A 20,306-nucleotide genomic window follows, 5' to 3' on the forward strand; every position below is an offset into this window, starting at 1 on the left:
GATATTACTTAATATATCATATTAATAAGTTTTGATATTATTAATAATAAAAATGATAAAAAAAATTAACTTGACTAATTTAAAAATATTTAAAGACGAATTTAATTAAAAATATTCTTTCAACACTGATCGAAGAAGAATGAGTGAATTTTCAGGAAAGAAATTTGGCCATTTAGTGGTTATATAATATTCCTCTATCAACTTTACTTAAATAATTGTTTATCAAACTCTCGGATAAGAAGATTATGTATTAATTATGAATTAACTATTAACACGCAGCACAAAAATATGCATATAGCTAAGCTGCTAAACAGTGTAAGCTTGGAGTATGATTTTGAAATACCAAGAATAATCTCTCATAAACCTCATGGCTAAAGGTCAATCCTCTTCTTCTGATCAGTGAGTTTATCTCTCTCTCTCTCTCTCTATATACTACTGTTATTATTAATTCAATGTGATAATCAGGTTTAGTTATGTTTCTATTGCTAGCTTTATTTTATAGAATAGCAAAATGAACTTCTGATAGCAATAATTCTTTTTGATCTAGCTCTGAAATATTGTGGCGTTGATAATAGGATACTAGAAATTAAGATAATAAAGAGGAAAATTGACATGCATAATATATAGATGTTACAGTTATGATTTGAAGTGAGGAACTTGAACTTGTAAACTATTGTTCAGATTTGTAGTTGTTTGGTGCAGGAAAAGTGAAAAGAAGGATTATTCAACTGCGATATTAGAACGAAAGAAGTCTCCGAATCGGCTTGTTGTGGATGAATCAATCAATGATGATAATTCTGTTGTTACTTTGCATCCTGATACCATGGAAAAGCTCAATTTTTTCCGAGGGGATACTGTTCTGGTTAAGGTACGTAGGAACCTAGCATTTTTAGGTTATGGTAATGGAAGGAAGTTAGCTGCTAAGAATGTGTTTTGATGAAATATATTTAGGGGAAGAAGAGAAAGGACACTGTTTGCATTGTTCTTGCTGATGATCAGTGCGAAGAGCCAAGAATTCGGATGAACAAAGTTGTAAGATCTAATCTTAGGGTTAGGCTTGGAGATGTTGTCTCTGTTCATCAATGTTCTGATGTGAAGTATGGGAAGCGAGTTCACATCCTTCCCATTGATGATACTATTGAGGGTGTCACCGGCAACTTGTTTGATGCATATCTAAAGCGTAAGTACAATGATTGAAACCGTCGATTTCATGAAATTGGGGGAACTTAGAAACATGTGTCTTAGGGTTTGTACTACAAGATAGGTTAGATTTGTGTGGATGCAAAATTTTTTTCACTTATAATGAATTTTGAATGAATTGACTTATATTGTGCTTCTGTACTCCGTAGCATATTTTATGGAGTCGTACCGACCTGTGAGGAAAGGGGACTTGTTTCTTGTTAGAGGCGGAATGCGAAGTGTTGAATTCAAGGTGATAGAAACTGATCCTGGTGAATATTGTGTCGTGGCACCGGATACTGAAATCTTCTGCGAGGGAGAGCCGATTAAACGCGAGGATGAAGAGAGACTAAATGAAGTTGGCTATGATGATGTTGGGGGTGTTAGGAAGCAAATGGCTCAAATTCGTGAGCTCGTAGAACTTCCACTCAGGCATCCGCAACTCTTCAAATCGATCGGTGTTAAGCCCCCGAAAGGAATCTTGCTTTATGGACCGCCAGGTTCCGGGAAGACTCTGATTGCAAAAGCAGTTGCTAATGAGACAGGTGCGTTCTTCTTTTTGATCAATGGACCGGAAATCATGTCGAAGCTGGCTGGTGAAAGTGAAAGCAATCTGAGGAAGGCATTTGAAGAAGCCGAAAAGAATTCCCCTTCTATCATTTTTATTGATGAATTGGATTCAATTGCTCCAAAAAGAGAAAAGACACATGGTGAGGTAGAGAGGCGTATAGTATCGCAACTTTTGACTCTAATGGATGGCCTCAAGACCCGTTCGCATGTTATTGTGATCGGAGCAACAAATAGGCCCAACAGTATTGATCCTGCTTTGAGAAGGTTTGGAAGGTTTGATCGCGAAATTGATATCGGTGTACCAGATGAAGTTGGAAGGTTGGAGGTTCTTAGAATTCATACTAAGAACATGAAGCTTTCTGATAATGTGAGATTCACAACCAATAATTCTTTATTTTCCCATATGACTTTCAAACATTACAATTAAAAATGAGTGGTTGTGTTTGTTTCTAGATCATGCATTAAATATGATCCAGAGCTTGCAAGAATTTCTCTGGTATATGTTATGCTTCACAATTCTAAATTATTTTGTTTTTTCAGGTTGATCTTGAAAGAGTTGCAAGGGACACTCATGGTTATGTAGGAGCAGATCTTGCTGCTCTATGCACAGAGGCTGCGCTGCAGTGTATAAGAGAGAAGATGGATGTGATTGACTTGGAAGATGAATCAATAGATGCTGAGGTTCTGAATTCCATGGCTGTCACCAATGAGCACTTCCAAACTGCTTTGACTTCTTCAAACCCGTCTGCGTTGCGTGAAACAGTGAGTTCCCCCCGCTGAATTCTTAACAGGAATGATTCTAACTTCTAAGCATGATTCATCTTTCTTGGTTGCATAAACTTTGGAAAAGGAAGAACACTACTCTTGCAAATATATACTTCAATACATTTAGCATATTAATGTTTTATTCCTTGCAATTCCTTGTATTGAGGAAGTTCTGTGATTATTTCAGTTGCAAATTTGAATGAAAATGTCGTGTTATTATTATGTTAACCTTTAATGTGGCAATTATTTACATGAACCATGACATGAATTGTTGTTATGTGGTAGGTTGTGGAGGTTCCAAATGTTTCCTGGGATGACATTGGAGGTCTAGAGAATGTTAAAAGGGAGCTTCAAGAGGTGCAAAAACTTGAAAGTTGAAACTTGATTTCATATTCTAAATCTTAAATGTGTTATATATTAGGTATTTTTTCAACAATTTATTGATATAAGAGATTTCTTTTGCTGCTTGTAGACCGTTCAATACCCGGTGGAACATCCTGAGAAGTTTGAGAAATTTGGCATGTCGCCTTCCAAAGGTGTTCTTTTCTATGGCCCTCCGGGCTGCGGCAAAACCCTGCTTGCAAAAGCTATTGCAAATGAATGCCAGGCCAACTTCATAAGTGTCAAGGGACCTGAGTTGCTTACTATGTGGTTCGGTGAAAGTGAGGCAAACGTTCGCGAGATATTCGACAAGGCCCGGCAGTCTGCACCATGTGTGCTTTTCTTTGATGAACTCGACTCTATTGCAACCCAGGTTCTAAAGATTCTACACATCAATTGATAAATCAAATTGAGGGTAAACCCACAGTCTCACACCTGACCAAAAACACCAGAGGATTGCATTGTCCCGTGTGATTCAAGAATGACAAATTCGTCCCTTTCCATTCAAAAGATTGTGATGTATGAGTCCTCTAGTACATGTATGGACAAGGATTAATATGTCCTTTTTTAATGGTAGGAACAAACTTGTCTACTAAGGAAAGGAACGAATTGGTTACTTTCGAATACTGAGGGATTACCGGTTTTGGTTGGGAAGAGATTGGGAATATACTCTTAAACTAAACACAAATTGCCAGTAATTATTTTTCTAAGGCTTTGACATTTCGGATCTGCAGCGAGGAAGTTCAAGAGGGGATTCCGGCGGTGCTGATAGAGTGTTGAACCAACTACTAACAGAGATGGATGGAATGTCTGTTAAGAAAACAGTGTTCATCATTGGAGCAACAAACAGACCTGACATTATAGACCCTGCATTGCTTCGGCCAGGACGTCTTGACCAATTGATATACATTCCTTTACCGGATGAGAGTTCACGTCTCCAGATCTTCAAGGCGTGCTTGAGGAAGTCACCAATCTCGAAGGACGTCGATCTTTCGGCTCTTGCTCGTTATACACATGGATTTAGTGGTGCAGACATTACTGAGATTTGTCAAAGAGCTTGCAAGTATGCCATTAGAGAAGATATTGAGAAGGTATGACTAATTTAGCTGCTTTTTTTAAATACTAAGTTCTAAGCTCTTGATCTTAGATATGTCAATAAGTTTTCTGAAGTCCAAGTCATATATCTAGTGAAACAAATCTTTTAAATGATGGGGACGTCTTTCATATGAAATTGATAGTTGAAAATCGTTAGATGATTTGACTTGTTTGATTAAATTATCATTTAATTGTTCTCAATTATCTGTTTCACACGAAGACAACTGTATATGAGTTTCCACCCTTTTAAATGCTATGGAATAATTATGAATATGCGACCCTTTTAAATACTATGGAATAATTATGAATATGCGATGTACTATGTTGCGAGCGAAGAGATCTTTTGCAGGTGAAAAAAAAAAGTGGCAGTTATCTCTTCTTTATTACTCTTTAGCCCTTGGTAGAAGCTCCAAAGATTGATCATTTATTTGAATGGTTGATGAAATCAATAGGACATTGAGATGGAGAAAAGAAAAATAGAGAACCCTGAAGCCATGGAAGAAGATAATGAAGACACTGATGTAGTGGCTGAGATAAAACCATCACACTTTGAGGAGTCCATGAAGTTTGCTCGGAGGAGTGTCAGCGACGCCGACATCAGAAAATACCAACTGTTTGCTCAGACATTGCAACAGTCTCGCGGGTTCGGATCAGAGTTCCGGTTCACAGATAGGACTACTGATACCACTTCTGCTGCTGGTGCCTCTGACCCTTTCTCATCTGCTACAGCTGAAGGAGATGATGATCTATATGGTTAAATGCTATATATACTATTTCATATAGTTTTTGGTTTTGTTGAGAGGGCCGACTTTTCTGTTTGATGTTGAAGGAGATAGAGCTAAGATTAATAACATAGTCAAATATCAAATGATATATCTACGTATGTATGTATATATATCTTGAATACATGAACAAATAGGTGACTTGTATGATCTTATCACATTATTAGAGAATAAGAATAGATCCTCAGTATTGGATTTTTTATGGAGAATGGGGAATGAGTATCATAGAGACATAAGCATATAATGGGATTTTATATTTACTATAATTTCTCCTCCCACATAGGATAAATTGATGTTCAGTGTATTGAAGATCAAGTTCATGTTCTTGTTCAGTAGAGTCCGAAGCAGTATTCAGTTTCATATAGTTTATATGTAATGGAGAATTGGATATTCTAGCTTTGTATATATTCTCTTATGTTATACTTTTTGCCGATGATATTGTCCTTATGGGAGAGTCAAAGGAAGACCTAAATAAGAAGTTGGAGTTATGGAGAGAAGCTCTAGAAGTGTATGGTCTGCGCATAAGCCGTAACAAGACGGAATATATGGAATGTAAGTTCAGTCTGAGAAGAGAAAACTGCAATATAGAGGTGAAGATTGGAGAAAACATCCTACGAAAAGTTAAAAGTTTTAAGTATCTTGGGTGCATCATACAGGATAATGGAGAAATTGAACAGGATGTAAATCATAGGATCCAAGCAGGTTGGTCAAAATGGCGGAGTGCATCTGGTTTTATATGCGACAAAAAAGTGCCTTTAAAACTTAAAGGTAAATTCTATCGCACCGCTATAAGACCGGTTATGCTGTATGGTACGGAGTGTTGGGCGGCTAAAGGGGAGCACGAACATAAGCTGAGTGTGGCAGAGATGAAGATGTTGAGATGGATGAGTGGTCATACGTGATTGGATAAAATAAGGAATGAAGATATAAGGGAGAGAGTTGGAGTAGCACCCATTGTGGAAAAGATGGTTGAATCGCGTCTCAAGTAGTTTGGACATGTTAGAAGAAGACCGATAGAACATCCAGTCAGGAGGGTGGATGAGATGGAAGATGGACAAAGGGCAAAAGACAGATGAAGACCTAAAAAAACCATCAATGAGGTGGTCAAATGAGATCTACATGTAAACGGTCTCTCTGTAGACATGATACATGACAGAGCACAATGGCGTCGTTTGATTCATGTAACCAACCCCACTTAGTGGGACAAGGCTTTGTTGTTGTTGTTGTTGTTCTGTGTCTTTAATTCGACAAAAAAAAAGAATTATTTTTTTTCACATCTGAGCTCTATTTAAAGATTTGTTATTAACTAATATGTTAGTTATATATTCTCTCTTATTTGTATAATATACAATAAATTAAAGTAGAACTACATGGAAATTAAAGCCCTTTCTGGTAATCTTTTTTAGACCTTTTTTATTTATTTAACACAAGTGAATAATAGTCTAATATACATAGAATACATTACTATGTGCAGGAATAATAATTAATTAATGTGTAATAATAATAATTCAAAAATAATTATGTAACAAGGCATGGGTTTGGTTCCATAGTTTTTGAGCTTCTAATTCATCATTTGCAAGTCTTGAGCACTTGCTCTCATTACAATCTGCAAAGTATTTTCCACTTATACCTTCTGTTTTTTTGCTCAGAGCAACATAACAAGTAGTTGATGCACCCTGCCCATAAAACCATTCAAAATAAGTATAAAATAAAAAAAAAAATTATATTAGGAAATAATGCTCTATATATTCTTATGATGACATTGAATGCATTTATACTTTTACTTAATATTTTCTCAAAAATAGTTATATTGTTTATTGTGCTTGCTATTTCATGGAAGATGAAAATAAAAATAAAAAATAAAAAATAAATATCATGTTTATTAGTTAAACATAAGAATTGTTAAGAACAAGATGTTTTGCTTATTACAAATACAAACCTGTGATGTCGATTTAAGTAACTTTGATCCAATGAAAAATATTGAATCTGCATATGAAAGTTGAACATACTCTTAATTAGTAATTATTTCAGGCTTTAACTAATAAAAGAAAGTTAATTAACTATTTCTAATGAGACTTTGGACTCACCCGTTAATAAGCCTTGATGACCTCTAATAATTCCTGTCTTAACTATACCTGGATGCACTGCATTAATAGTTACTCTTGCATTCCTTGCCTGAAAGTATATTACAATTTCCCTTAAATTTTTATTGTTAAAAGATGTAAGTATATATAAAAAAATTAACTACTAAATCAGTTATTATGTCTTTATATATAAATATATATGTTATTTTATACACTTTTAATTTATATTTTATATTTATTTAATAATTTTATTATATACATATATAAGATTAGAGCATTATTTTATATAATAAAGTTTTGGGCTATCTAAATAATTAACCTTGAGTTGCCTAGCTATTTCCTTTGCATGTAGAATATTGGCCAATTTTGACCGAGCATATGCCCTTGTGCCATTATACCTGCATTTGTATAACCAAAAAGAAATTAAAATGATAAGTATAAAAACTAAACTTAATTAAATTTTTATTTTATTATAGTTTTTGGAGAGAATTAATAATTAATTAAGTGGTTTTTGTATGTACTTTGTTCCTTTGATTATGTCATTGAAATGAAAGGCATCTCTGTTCTTCACCCAGCTATGGATCACAGAAGAAACGTTTATGATTCTTCCTTCAATGCCACTCTTCTCTGCTGTTTCTATCATTTTCTCTAATAGAATTTCGGTCAACAAAAAATGTCCTGAAAATTAAACAAAATAGATCTTCAATTTTAGTAACATAATTAAATATAATTAATTACTACTAAAAATATGAAAAATACATATTTAAAGCCAATTAAGAACTATTAAATTAAAGCTACATATGATGAAAAATATTACCAGACAAATGTTTACATAGATTTAAGAGTGATTTTTGAAAAAGGGAACGGGTTAACTAAATAAATAAATAAAGGTGCCTATGTAATTTGTGGCAAATGTCATTTCAATCTTCTCTTGAGAGAATTCAAGATTTTGAGAGAATACTCCAGCATTATTTCTGCTAAATTAATTCATTATAACAATGATTGTTTCATTTCCATTTTCTTTCACAGTATTTTATATATACATTAAATTAAAAAGTAAAATAACAAATAAATTTCTAAAAATTTATATTTCGAACAGATTAGTTACTAAAGAAAAAAATATCAAAAATTCCTATACTTTAAATTAAGACTTTTTACTTTAATTATTGTGATTATAGGGATTATAGGAATATCTTTCATTGAATATTTATAGTTTTACTGAATTTTCAATTAGGTATCTATACTTTTTTCTTTTCAATTGGGTCCTTAAAGGTATACAAGTAATTTTATAAATTGCTAACATTTTTTTGACGTTTAATATTAACAGGGATTAAATTGAAAAAAAATAATGTATAGGAACCCAATTATAAAAAATATATATATATAGAAACCTAATTGAAAATTCAATGAAACTATAGAAACTTGTAGAGTAATTAAACCTTCTTTTTTATTTTAAGATAGTCTATCCACATCTATTATTCTAAAAGACTTTATTAGTAATTTTTTTCTTAAAAGACTAATCTGTCCGAAATATAAATTCTCAAAAACTTTATTTATCACTTTACTCTAAATTAAATTAAAGACTTACATGAGAATATTAAGAGGAAGGTCCAAAGCTATAAAGTGGGAGCAAAATGAGTGTATAGAAGCAAAGGAGCTAAGATTAATTTCCAAAATCACAACCTTAGCATTTGGAATCTCTTTTTGTATCTTCTCTTTGACTTGTTTAGCCTTCTTTGTATCCCTTGCGGCAATTACAACTCTCACTCCTCTCTTTGCTAACACTCTTGCTGTTTCAGCTCCAATTCCAGAACTTGCCCCTTTAATAATTTGATTTTAAAACATAAGCAATATACCTATTTAACAAGTAATAAAATCTTATTTATTATATATTAAGTTATTGATCTTATTCATTATGGGAATTAAGAAAAATAAAATACTAGGGGGGAAATCCCTCACACATTATTATTATTTTGTTCTTAGATAGAGTTGTGTTACTTGTATATCTAAAATTGGATTAAAATAAAATAAAATTTAAATAACATAGATAGGGAGATCTAGTAGGTGTAGTGTGAACAAATGAAATTAAATTTAGAAGATGAAGAACACAAAAGAGACAAAATCATATCTTGTTGCGACCAAAAAGAAACGACCACCTTAAGTGGTACCCCTCACGTGCAATACTATTGTCTTCAACTTTATCAATGCCCAAAAAATAATCCAACTACATAGAAATTTCTTGTAAGGAAATCCATCAATCAATTAGGTGGTGAATTAACATTAAATTTAATTTGGCCAATATAATTCTTCATTAAAAAACTTTCATACACATAAAAAAAGATTCACAATTAAAAGTAGTAATTATTTAATTTTATATAGAAAAATGCATGAGTGGTGTTAATTAACATTATAATTAACTATTCCTAACTACATAGACTATACATCATCAAATAGAGCTAATTAACAAACTCCTAATAATATGATCACTTTACATGCTCTAATCTGGAGAATTGGACAGAAAACTTCACATACAAGGCTAAGATTTAAAGGTTAGAGTCTAAAATTAAAAATTAAAAAAATTAATTGGTATTAACTGGAAAAAAATTGACTACTCCCTAGTTAAACTCTATAATATAAATATTGTAACTAATTAAGGATGAATATATAAGACTTACCAGTTATAATAGCGGTTAGATTGGAAGAAGAAGAAGAAGAATGTTGTTGATGAGTGACTTGTTCAGCAGTTGAATTTGAACCAAAACCACTTGGCCCTGCAATTCCAGCCAAGTATCTTAGTGTTCCTTTCATGGATTTATTTGCCTATGCTTTTCTTCCTTGCTTTTAGAATATACCTTAATATATAGGTGTCCTTTGTGATGGCTTGGGAAAAGTCATGGCTATGGTGGCTAAGAGTGATGGACCTGTAATAATATGACACATGGCAGTTTGACTCTCATGAGAAAATTTGAGAAAATAGTAATTTTTTTTTAAATTTTTTATTTGCATTAAATATATTTTTGACGGCTAATTTTTTTTTTAAAAAATTAGAACAAATTCAGTAACAATTTTATAAGAATAATTATCAGAGATAATTGTTATGTATTATTATTGGATTAATTCTAAATTTTTTAAAAATTTAATTGTTAAGGATATATTTATTTTGGGATAAAATTAAAACAAAATAAAATTTAAAAAATATTTTTAAAAATTTTAATAAATTTTAAAATTAAAAAATATATTTTACCCATTAATTAATTATGTACTGTTGATATATACAGTTATACACCTATATATGTTAGTTGGGTGGTCCATAAACTATATATATACTAATAAAAATATAAAATAATTTGGAATGGAAACTAATATTTAATTTGCAATATTACTATATTAATTGAATTTTTTAAAACTTATTTTTGTCTTTATTTCTTATAATTATTGCTTGTGTCCTTATTAAGTGGCTTGCATTTTCCTTGTCATATTCGGAAATTGATAAGGTCTAAGATAATATTTTCCAGCATAATTATGCTTCTGTACTAAGAAGAAAGTGCACAATGTTGCTTAATATATAAATCAAGTTACAACAAAATTATTTTGTGAAGATAATCAATTACCATTGGTGAAGTAAAACTAGATTATTGGTCCTTTAAAAAGTTTTTTATTATAAAAAAAATTGTTTTTTTTTTTAATAAACACTTAAATAACTTTTTAAAAAATTATAATTAAATTTTAAAAATTACACCAAAGCCTGTTAATATTAGAGGGATTAAAATTTCCTATCCTACCTAAACATGTCATTTTCTCTCCCACTTGTTCACATTTAAAAATTAATCACTAATATTGATTTGCACGAAATTTATTTAAAATCGGCTTGACTTAACTGATAAATAATTATTGAAAGTGTAAAGTATATTTTTTGTCTTTAAAATTTGACAAAAAAATTAAAAATATTCCTAAGTTTTAATTTGTTTTAATTTTGTCCTAAAATTTTTTTATTTGCATCAAATATATCATCGACGGCTAAATTTTCAAAAAATTTAAGACCAATCTAACATAATTCAGGAGAGGTTCATTTAAATATTTTATTGTTATTCTTTATCATTTATCTCTTTTATGAATAAGGTTACTAGCAGACCAAAAATTAATCAACATTGTTTAGTTTCCCAAATTGAATTTTCAAAATGAACAATTAATTTGAACACAAAAGAGTCATGCTATTTAAATATCGCTAAAAATAAATATTTGTGGAGGAATCCTTAACAAAGTCTAATATGATTTTTCTAATAAATATTTATAGATGAGTTAAGATTTCTAATAATTTTTCTTGCATGATTAATGGTAGAGCATATTATACTAGGTTTTGCAATAAGACATTTGTTAAAAAATAAATAAATCATTTTATTAAAAATTAAGAATTTCAAAATTATAATGGACTTTTTATTTAGAAAAAGTATATGAAACTAAGAACTTACAGTCAAAAACTAAACAAAACCATATTAATTTATATTTCATTCTTAATTAATTTAATTTTTTTAATTTACAATATTTGTTATTAATTGTTGTTTAAGTAAAATCAACCTTTGACAAATATCTTTCCAAAACTACTCCTAGGATCATGGCGCAGAATCAAGCCCGTTTCTTCATACCTCACACGAAGCCCTTTGGGTGTTACGCTGCATGGTTTTATAAATCAGAAAATAGATTTAGAATCATCCAATTTATAAAGAAAAGAAACATTCTAATTCCTAGCATAAATACCATCTACGTAGAGGTTTTGAATTCACCTAGAGATATTTGGTTGGTTTTTGGCTGTTACTCTCTTGGTTCCTAACATTGTTGATTTATTGATAAACTGTTTACAAATTTCATTTTTATATTCTTAACCAAATGCCTGTTATTATTAACCCATTTTTATGATTCCAGGACATGTTTGTTGGAGGAAGTGATACTGCTTCAACAACTCTAGAATGGACTTTTGCTGAGCTCCTTAAGAACCCAAATGTCATGAAGAAAGCCCAAGAAGAAGTAAGAAGAGTTGTGGGGAGCAAATCAAAAGTGGAAGAAAATGATGTGAATCCAATGAACTACTTGAATTGTGTGATCAAACAAAGTTTAATTAGATCTTATTTTAATCTGACTATATTTATAATTTGAGTTATTTCCTTATTAGTGTATTTTGTATCCTTCCTGTCAGGATGGACACAAAATAAACTAATTCAGTGTCTCTGAACACATTGTCTCTGTCCATGTCTCTTTTGCCAAACACAATTTTATGTCTCAGTGTCCATGTTTCAATATCCTATCTCTGTAAACAAACGCAGCCTAATGTAGGCTAGCTAACAACTCCAATAGAAAAGTAGTAAATGGAATTGTGGTCATAGAATGAACAAGTAATTCATTCACCTTGTTGCTGTTGGCACCATACGGCAATATATGTATATGTCTTCACAAATAAGAAAAGAAAAAGGTATATGCAAACTCATTACCCACTTCAATTCAAATATACAACTTTCACCAACAAAGAAAGACAAGGAAAAAAAGAAAAGAAAAGAAAAAACAATCAATCATGTTTCATGTTTACATTTGGAAGCTTTTCTTAAATAAAACTAAAACTAAAAATAATCTTAAAAGTCTTTGTTATTTATTTAACCTCTATATCTTATGCTTAACTAATGAGATTTTAAAGTGAAAGGGACCTAAAATGTAATTATCAGGTACCCTGTTCTTTTCTTTTCCCTTCCACGATACAATGTGTCCTGTTATTAGTACACAACATTGCTTTGCAATGACAACTACACGTTACTTTTCTTTTTCTTTTATATAGAGAGATCTCACAACCTGGTGAGAAAAACGAAAGAGTGGAAATTGGAAATATACGACCATCTTTGTTTGTATATCAACAACTGCATCCTCTTTCTCAGTCTCTTATGGTGCAATTTGAATAAAAATACACGAAAGTTATAAGACAAAAACTACATATGAGTAAAGAGAGTAATATATATAACTTTTTTCTTTCTTTTTTCCTTCCCCCAAAAAACTTACATTAGAATTATATTATGATTTGCAATTATGTTTCTCATCTACCGAAAGGTCTGCCACTCAAATATATGTAGTTAAGTATTTTTCTATTATTCACTCCTATGTGGCTTGCAAATGCCAAGTCAGTTATCCTCAAATTCCTTCACTACGTACCTGTTAGCACAAACCAAAAGATAATATGTTAGAGTTACCTATAGAATATTGATTTCAATACATACTAACTCTACCTAGCATCCGAAGACAGAACCATATAGTATAATTGTTGAGAGTAGTCTATCAATATGATTTGCTATATACTTGCATTCAAGCAACTAATACAACAATACAAACATAATCCAATTATAAAAAAAAAAAATCATTGTAAAATACTTACCATAATTCTGGTGCACTTTTGTGAAGTTGTAAATGGCTTTTATTAAGGAGCCATATCTCAAGAAGTTCAATGATCCCATATGTCTGTAATAAAACATAATCCAATTATAAAAAAAAAAAATCATTGTAAAATACTTACCATAATTCTGGTGCACTTTTGTGAAGTTGTAAATGGCTTTTATTAAGGAGCCATATCTCATGAAGTTCAATGATCCCATATGTCTATAATAAACATCTGTCAGAATCTATTCAAATATATATATATATACAAAAAAAAAAAAATGAAACTTTTACTATTTACAAAACACATACAAATGGAAGGAGATTAAATTTAGGGTTTAATGATCCAGCAATGGAATTGAGAAGAGAAGTAGCTCTGCAACACCAATACAGAGGGAAAGCAAAAGAGAGAATGCTTACACAATCTCAGTATACCGAATCCTCCATGCAGGAAAACCAAGGTGGCTTCTCACTGGCCCATAAACAAGTAAAAGGTCAGGTTCAGGACCCTTGCAACCTGACAGTGAAACCAGATAATTATTAAGTGAATATGTCCTGAACAAGAAAATGAACTATTTAAATGACTAGTAGGTTCAGAAAGCAAACAAACCAACAACTTTCAGTGCCTCATTCAGGAGAGGTTCTGATATCACTTGACCATCAATTTCTCCACCAAAGTTTTGTCGTTTCAAATTCTCTACAAAAATAAAATTGGCTGCTTTTACCATGGCCTCCTTTCCATCTGCGTAAGAAACAAATTCCAAAGTCATGTGCTCTGGAACGTGGAGTGTAACAGCTTCATTAACTTCCTGCACTGAGTTAATGCTAGATCAGAACTCATTGACAGTGATTTCCATTGAATATCTATCAAATCCATACTTTCCCACCAACACATTGTTTCAATCTCGATAATGATTACTAGGGGCAACATATAAGATATATTTCTTGTTTTGTGCAAGCAAATATCATAAGTTCATTAACATGTTATGAAAGAAGCATACTACCAAACCAAAAAATGCATATAGTACCTCTATTGGTTTTGCATTCTTCAATTTTCCAAATATGGCTTCTTTAGACTTCTTCAGCACTCCTAAAATGCAGAATTCAAGGAAAATATTTATATATGGCCTGAATCACAAAATGTTTATCATTACTGCTTCTCCAAGCTTCATACCATTCATGTCATAGAGGCAAACATTCTTTACCCCAATAGAATCCAGCCACTGCAAGAGCTTGACAACTTTTGAAGTTTGGTGAGCATCTTCACTTTCTATGACAATGGCAAGGTACCGAAGCTTTGCTATATTAAGAGACTTGTATTTCTCCAATACTCCACAAGTGATGAAACAACTTTCAATGAAACAACGGATTGCTAATATGGAATGCCAAATGCTGAGAAGTATGTGTAGGAAGTACCAAAGGAGTTGAAGCCCAACATTGCCCATCTGTAAAAGCCTTAAAACCCACAATGAATACACTTTTTAACATTTTCGATTTGAATGGAAAAGCATGCGCTCAGTTGCTGTGCCTAGACCAAGTAACCACTTAAACTTATGCCAAATGCTATTATGTTCAGCAATAAACTGGAATATTGCATTTAGATTGGAATAGTATGATGCATTTAGATTGGAATATTGCATGATTTCTATGAAATATGGCATCGTCATGACCCATTGATCTTCCTAGACTAAAAACACCATAAAAGTAAAAGTTTAATTGAAAGATAAGTTTTTGATACTTTCAGTGCATTGAATAAGTCAAAAACCTACAAAATTTCCATTATTATCTTCTTAACAAGTTTCCCGAGACATTTTTTAGCTACATCATTTACTTAATCAGTAACTGTATTATTGCCAGTTCCAAACATGTATTATACACATTTCCCCCCTTGTCTTTTTACTCTAATTTGTAATAAATCATGAAAATTGAACACTCACAGTGAGAACGGAACGAGACAACTTGCGAGCTGGATATTTCAAATCCATGATCCTAACAGTATGCAAAACATAAAATCCATCAAATTCCGAAGAACATATTATGGCATTCACTCAGCAGTAACACTAAACAATAATATGAGTATTTTGAATCGAAATTAGGAAGGTCAATAGAGAGGAATTCAGGTGCGGGTTTGATGAATCTGAGAAAGGAAGAAGAAGAGTAATGAAACGAATACGAAGGGGAAGAAAGAGGATCAAAATTGAAATCAAAGAAGATAATAATTAAAAGAGGAAAAACAGAAAAAGGTGGGTGAGAAAGTAGCATTACCTTGTCACGCTGTATGCGATGCAATAAACGCGAAAATGGCGCTTATAATTGTTACATTATTCTAACCGGTTACACCGGGAACCATGAGCAACGAGCACTTCTTATTGTCACACGATTCTAACCTGTTGAATCGGTAACCATCAGCAACGTGCAATGAACAATGAGGAGAGAAAAGAAAGGGAAAAGAAATAAGAATGGAGAATCCAAACCAAGAAGGAGAAACAGGAAACGTGAACGTGAACGACGAATCGGCAGGTGACGTTCTGTAAGAGGCGGAACGGATTGCTGAAGAAAGCATATGAACTGTCTGTGCTTTGTGATGCTGAAGTCGCTCTTGTTGTCTTCTCCAGCCTTGGCCATTTGTATGAGTATGCTAACAACAGCTTCCTTCGCCTTTTCTTTCAAATAAATCTCCAAATCTTTCACTTTCTTAACTATTTATATATTATTATACTTTAATTTGCCCTAAATACTTTTAAACTTGTTTATAGTGCAGAGCATCGAGCTCCTCCGTGGCTTAATGGCGCCCACTAGCTAGGGCCACCGTAATTCCTCTCCAGAAGAAACCTTCACTTCCGTTCTTCCTTTCAACTTCAACGATCTTGGTGAATCTCTTTCTTTCCCTCTTGCTCTTGCAAATCTTTACTACATTTTCACCGTTATATGCCGACTCTATGCACCATTGTGTTTTTGGGTTGGTATGATGGAATCGGAACATTACGTTTGTATATAATTTCTCTTTTTTTTTTTTGTAAACACCGTTTCACTTAAGTTTGCACTAAATTTTTGTTGCTTGCCAGGATAGCACTGAATATCCTGTTATCGTTTGGAAAGCAGTTGGTCTAACCATGATATGGTCGAGGCTAGGTAGGAGAATCCATCTCTCACCATACTTTAGGACTTTGCAAAATGCCTCTCCTGAATCCAGGTAATGCCATGTTATTTCACTCCTAAGGTTTTGCTGTTACATTCTTTGTTAAATGCTAAATACTGATGATTCTTATAGGTAGTAAGTAATGTTTTGAAACATATCGGTAACAAAATAAATAAAACTACATCAGATTTCTAAAACTATATACTCTCAAAGTTTTAGTGATTTTTTTAAATATAAAGATTCACATATGTGCTGGGTACCGTTTTTGCCTCTCTAAAGTTTGACTTCCAGAGCAAAAATAATAATAATAGATAATAGTGAAAGTAATAGTTTCAATTCCAGCAAGTTGTCAGTGGTGTATAATTTGTTTTTGATTCAGGTGCCTATCTATTGTTTCTGAAGTATCAAGTTACAAGTCCATTAGTTGTAATATTGGGTTCCAACATTTTTTCACTTCTACAAGACAATTGTCAAAGCTTGACCAGGAATTGAGTACAAAGTCATTCCATCAGTGTTTTCACTCATTGGCCTCTGCTTCACAGAATGTTAGAAGTTCAGGTGCTACATCCGGTGTTAGACATTTTTCGTCTCATGCGTCCAAAGAAAAGAAATCACAAAAGATGCTCTTATATTTGACTGGCTTGGTTTTTGGAATGGTCGGAGTCACCTATGCTGCTGTTCCCTTGTACAGGAGATTTTGTCAAGCAACTGGATATGGGGGAACTGTTCAAAGGCGTGAGGTTTGGTCGAGTTTGATTTCAAGGCTTTTCTTTTCCTCACCAAATTGATTGGCAACTTCAATTTTGTTTGACAATTTTACATTTTCTTCAGACTGTTGAAGAAAAGATTGCACGACATGATAAAGAGAAAACAGTTGCCACAAGGTGTTACTTTCTACTTCATATATTCTACCTTTTTACTAGTAGATGTTTGCAGGACCTTTTTTGTGATTTCTATTTCCTCAGGTTGAAGAATATATGTTTATTAGCAATAGTTGATCAATTTCCAAGTATCTTATTTAAAAAAAATGTTTTCACTGGTTCGAATTCTGTGCCACTTTTTGTAATATTGGGAATTTATGCAAGACTACTGTTCTACTATATTTCTTAAGCCCTATGATATATTTGGGTACATTGCACTAAACTTGCGATATCAGCCTTGGGACTTCACATTTGGTTTTGTCAAAGGGACAAGTGAATAATGATTCAATAAGTGATATGCTTACAAGGCATTAGTCAATAAACCTCAATTAGGCTCTTCGTTTTAGAAGTTGACTTTGATACGGTTGTAATAGACTGCTAGTTTGATGAGTTACTATATTTTTATCAGGGAAATTGTAGTGCAGTTCAATGCTGATATTGCTGATGGCATGCCATGGAAGTTTATTCCTACTCAAAGAGAGGTTTTTCTTTACTTAACACCTTACTGCATGTATGCTGTATTTCCATCAGGAAACAGAATTATAACTTGTGCAAGTATTCATTGAGGAACTTTTACTTATAATTTCTTGGAACCATTAAGTTTACTTATATTATATTATATTATTCTATTAAAGTTCCATTCTGCTAGCTTGGAGAGAACTGTTGATTATCATATTAAATAAAAAAGCTTGGTTGTCACAATTTAATTTCTATAGAGACTGATATAGTATTTTCTGATCTGGTTCTAGTTGCATTTACGGTTAACACTTGCTAGATTGGTTATGTAGCATTATTTGGTTATTCTAATAGGTAAGAGTCAAGCCTGGAGAAAGTGCCCTTGCATTTTATACGGCTGAAAACAAAAGTTCCACTCCAATAACTGGTGTTTCTACATATAATGTCACTCCTATGAAGGTAACGACTTGCGATGAATTTTCTGTTATGTTGTATATGGAGACAAATTCTTCATGGTCTTTCTACTATATGATAAGAGCATAATGGCATTTTTTGCTTTTCCTGCTGTTGGAAGTCTTTTGTGTTTCCCTTTTCTGCTGAACTCATATAGTTGCCTTCGGAGATTAACTTTGATTTCTTTCATAGAGCTACCCAAAGAATTTAGGGAGGGAAAACGTATAAATCATAAACTCTCTTATACAGGCTGCAGTGTACTTCAATAAAATACAATGCTTCTGTTTTGAGGAGCAGCGGCTTCTTCCTGGGGAGCAGATTGACATGCCTGTAAGTGGTTTCAAAAATAGTTCCTGGGGAACAGATTTACATGCATCTAAAATCTAAACAGTGTATTACTTGTATTGTAGGTATTCTTTTACATTGACCCAGAAATTGAGACCGACCCTAGAATGGATGGTGTCAATAACATAATATTATCATACACTTTCTTCAAGGTTTCTGAGGAGTGAGATCTCTTGAATGTTTACATGAGATTCAAATAACAAGCTTGCTACTTGCTACGACTCAAGGCAAACGATGCTTAGCACATCCATGAAGCTCAAGATATGATTACATATTTCTGGTGATTTGTGAAGGACTGAACTTCGTTTGTAATTCAAATTCAAAATAAAGATGAAATTACCTTTTCTCCCATAAGTTTGCGAAGTTCTTGATCGTTTCCAGAAGGGCTGTTAGAAAACTTTTCCGATCAAGTTTTGAACATTTGAGTTACCAGGGCATGAGGTTGTGAATTACACTGAATCTATTGTCTAAATTGTATTTGTATCATTCAGTATCACTTTGCATTATTAGTCACTTGTAGAACAGTTAAGATAGTTCAATATCTTGCTGAATCAGTGTTACTTCAGTGTCTTGACATTACAATGTGAAATGATAAAGTGAAGTAGTAAAAACCTTTTGATCAAATAACTTTATTATAAGTGGGCACATCGACTCAACTGCGATTACTCCTTCACTTTATGACATGGTAAAGCACATTCATATCTTCTAACAGCAAAGTATCCAGGTAAGTGGGTATATTATCTTTGTCGCACAACAGTCCAAACATTTAATGATGCTTCAGGTTTGAACACTTTTTCCCTTTAAACCTTCATTGGTTAAAGATCAAAGGCATTAAGTGTCAAAATATACAAAATTCATATAATTCTAAACAATTTTTCTAGTTTTATTGTAATAGATTTACTCTTGGCTTCGTCCCAATTTACTATTAAATAAGGAAAATCTTATAGTATTTTTTATTTGGTGTTTAATTTTTGTCTAATTTGTTTTTTATAATAAATTTTAAATTTTTAAATTAAATATTAATTATTTTACTTTTTTGACAATTAGCTTTTAGATATGAGCAATGCTAGGGGGCCAGCAACTTTTGTGATTGGTAGCCATCAAATAGCCATTAATGATGATCTAATGGTGTGAGATTTCATCCAATGACTCACATTTTTCTGCTGGCTACATGCTGGCTAAAATTCAACAAAACTGCTGGCCCCCTAAACTTTCCATTTAGATAATATGGCAAACAACATTAAATAAAGCGTAATAACAAATAACAGAAAAGAGAGAGTTGAACCAACTTGAATTAGTCGTAATAGATTACCCCTTAATTTGTCAGATTTGGAGACATCGTAAGAAAGAAAAAAAAGAGAGTTAATAATTTAATGTATGAAAATAAATGAATAAATACATGATACAATACAACTTTTAGATAGAAATGTGCCAAATTAAAAAGCAAATTGACCCATATTTTAAATAAGTCAAAAAAATATTAGTTCGACTCGACTTGCTTGAGCTAACAAGTTAAAGATTTTTAATTTTTTGACTTTTAAAAAAAAAAAAAAACAAATAATACTACATAATTTTAAGAATTTTTTATTTAATATCCATACAAATAAAACATTATCATACATTCATATATTTTCATAGTAAGTTATTTAAAATCTAAAAAATTAATTAACAAATCTATAACAAAAATAGTGTATAATATAAACTCAGCAAATTTTATATATAAAAAATA

General features: G+C 32.1%; 4 protein-coding genes and 1 long non-coding RNA gene across 11 annotated transcripts in view; 2 read left to right on the top strand and 3 right to left on the bottom strand.

The window, feature by feature from the left end:
* Window positions 1–20,047, bottom strand: part of LOC110264763 — a 26,745-nt gene extending 6,698 nt beyond the window's left edge. The window contains exon 1 of the long non-coding RNA XR_002350928.1: window positions 19,732–20,047. This is a non-coding gene — a long non-coding RNA (uncharacterized LOC110264763). The remainder of the gene's footprint in view (window positions 1–19,731) is intronic.
* On the top strand, window positions 242–5,175 carry LOC107609217 (cell division cycle protein 48 homolog). Its single transcript, XM_016311089.2, has 9 exons — window positions 242–399; window positions 703–868; window positions 952–1,180; window positions 1,350–2,116; window positions 2,290–2,511; window positions 2,800–2,871; window positions 2,987–3,268; window positions 3,630–3,986; window positions 4,443–5,175. Exons 1-9 carry the CDS (start codon window positions 368–370, stop codon window positions 4,746–4,748), a joined length of 2,433 nt encoding a protein of 810 aa, XP_016166575.1. The 5' UTR covers window positions 242–367; the 3' UTR covers window positions 4,749–5,175.
* LOC107608033 (short-chain dehydrogenase TIC 32, chloroplastic) lies at window positions 6,153–9,712 on the bottom strand. Of its 3 annotated transcripts, none has more exons than XM_016309925.2 (8): window positions 9,532–9,712; window positions 8,445–8,676; window positions 7,751–7,830; window positions 7,378–7,534; window positions 7,176–7,254; window positions 6,860–6,947; window positions 6,712–6,758; window positions 6,153–6,448 (listed from the first exon to the last, which is right to left on the bottom strand). In XM_016309925.2, exons 1-8 carry the CDS (start codon window positions 9,662–9,664, stop codon window positions 6,281–6,283), a joined length of 984 nt encoding a protein of 327 aa, XP_016165411.1. In that variant the 5' UTR covers window positions 9,665–9,712; the 3' UTR covers window positions 6,153–6,280. The 3 variants fall into 3 exon arrangements, with proteins under 3 accessions (XP_016165411.1, XP_016165410.1, XP_020962456.1); XM_016309924.2 differs by having other exon boundaries at window positions 7,751–7,833; XM_021106797.1 differs by having other exon boundaries at window positions 6,350–6,448; window positions 6,856–6,947; window positions 7,751–7,833.
* LOC107609053 (dehydrodolichyl diphosphate synthase complex subunit NUS1) lies at window positions 12,411–15,898 on the bottom strand. Of its 4 annotated transcripts, none has more exons than XM_016310883.2 (9): window positions 15,739–15,898; window positions 15,530–15,651; window positions 15,202–15,253; window positions 14,439–14,709; window positions 14,293–14,354; window positions 13,875–14,073; window positions 13,685–13,781; window positions 13,266–13,348; window positions 12,715–13,045 (listed from the first exon to the last, which is right to left on the bottom strand). In XM_016310883.2, the coding sequence occupies exons 3-9, from the start codon at window positions 15,247–15,249 to the stop codon at window positions 13,038–13,040; spliced, it is 768 nt and encodes a 255-aa protein (XP_016166369.1). In that variant the 5' UTR covers window positions 15,250–15,253; window positions 15,530–15,651; window positions 15,739–15,898; the 3' UTR covers window positions 12,715–13,037. The 4 variants fall into 4 exon arrangements, with proteins under 4 accessions (XP_020962457.1, XP_016166370.1, XP_016166369.1 ...); XM_016310882.2 differs by lacking the exon at window positions 13,266–13,348 and adding an exon at window positions 13,404–13,486 and having other exon boundaries at window positions 12,719–13,045; XM_021106798.1 differs by lacking the exons at window positions 13,266–13,348; window positions 15,530–15,651; window positions 15,739–15,898 and adding an exon at window positions 13,404–13,486 and having other exon boundaries at window positions 12,411–13,045; window positions 15,202–15,488.
* On the top strand, window positions 15,755–19,123 carry LOC107609052 (cytochrome c oxidase assembly protein COX11, mitochondrial). 2 transcript variants are annotated; one of them, XM_016310877.2, is made up of 9 exons: window positions 15,755–15,897; window positions 16,021–16,134; window positions 16,330–16,457; window positions 16,783–17,143; window positions 17,235–17,287; window positions 17,733–17,805; window positions 18,134–18,238; window positions 18,482–18,562; window positions 18,643–19,123. In XM_016310877.2, exons 3-9 carry the CDS (start codon window positions 16,378–16,380, stop codon window positions 18,742–18,744), a joined length of 855 nt encoding a protein of 284 aa, XP_016166363.1. In that variant the 5' UTR covers window positions 15,755–15,897; window positions 16,021–16,134; window positions 16,330–16,377; the 3' UTR covers window positions 18,745–19,123. The 2 variants fall into 2 exon arrangements, with proteins under 2 accessions (XP_016166363.1, XP_016166364.1); XM_016310878.2 differs by having other exon boundaries at window positions 15,756–15,897; window positions 16,026–16,134.

The sequence above is a fragment of the Arachis ipaensis genome, chromosome B07 (genome assembly GCF_000816755.2).
Source record: "Arachis ipaensis cultivar K30076 chromosome B07, Araip1.1, whole genome shotgun sequence".
Taxonomy (NCBI): domain Eukaryota; kingdom Viridiplantae; phylum Streptophyta; class Magnoliopsida; order Fabales; family Fabaceae; genus Arachis; species Arachis ipaensis.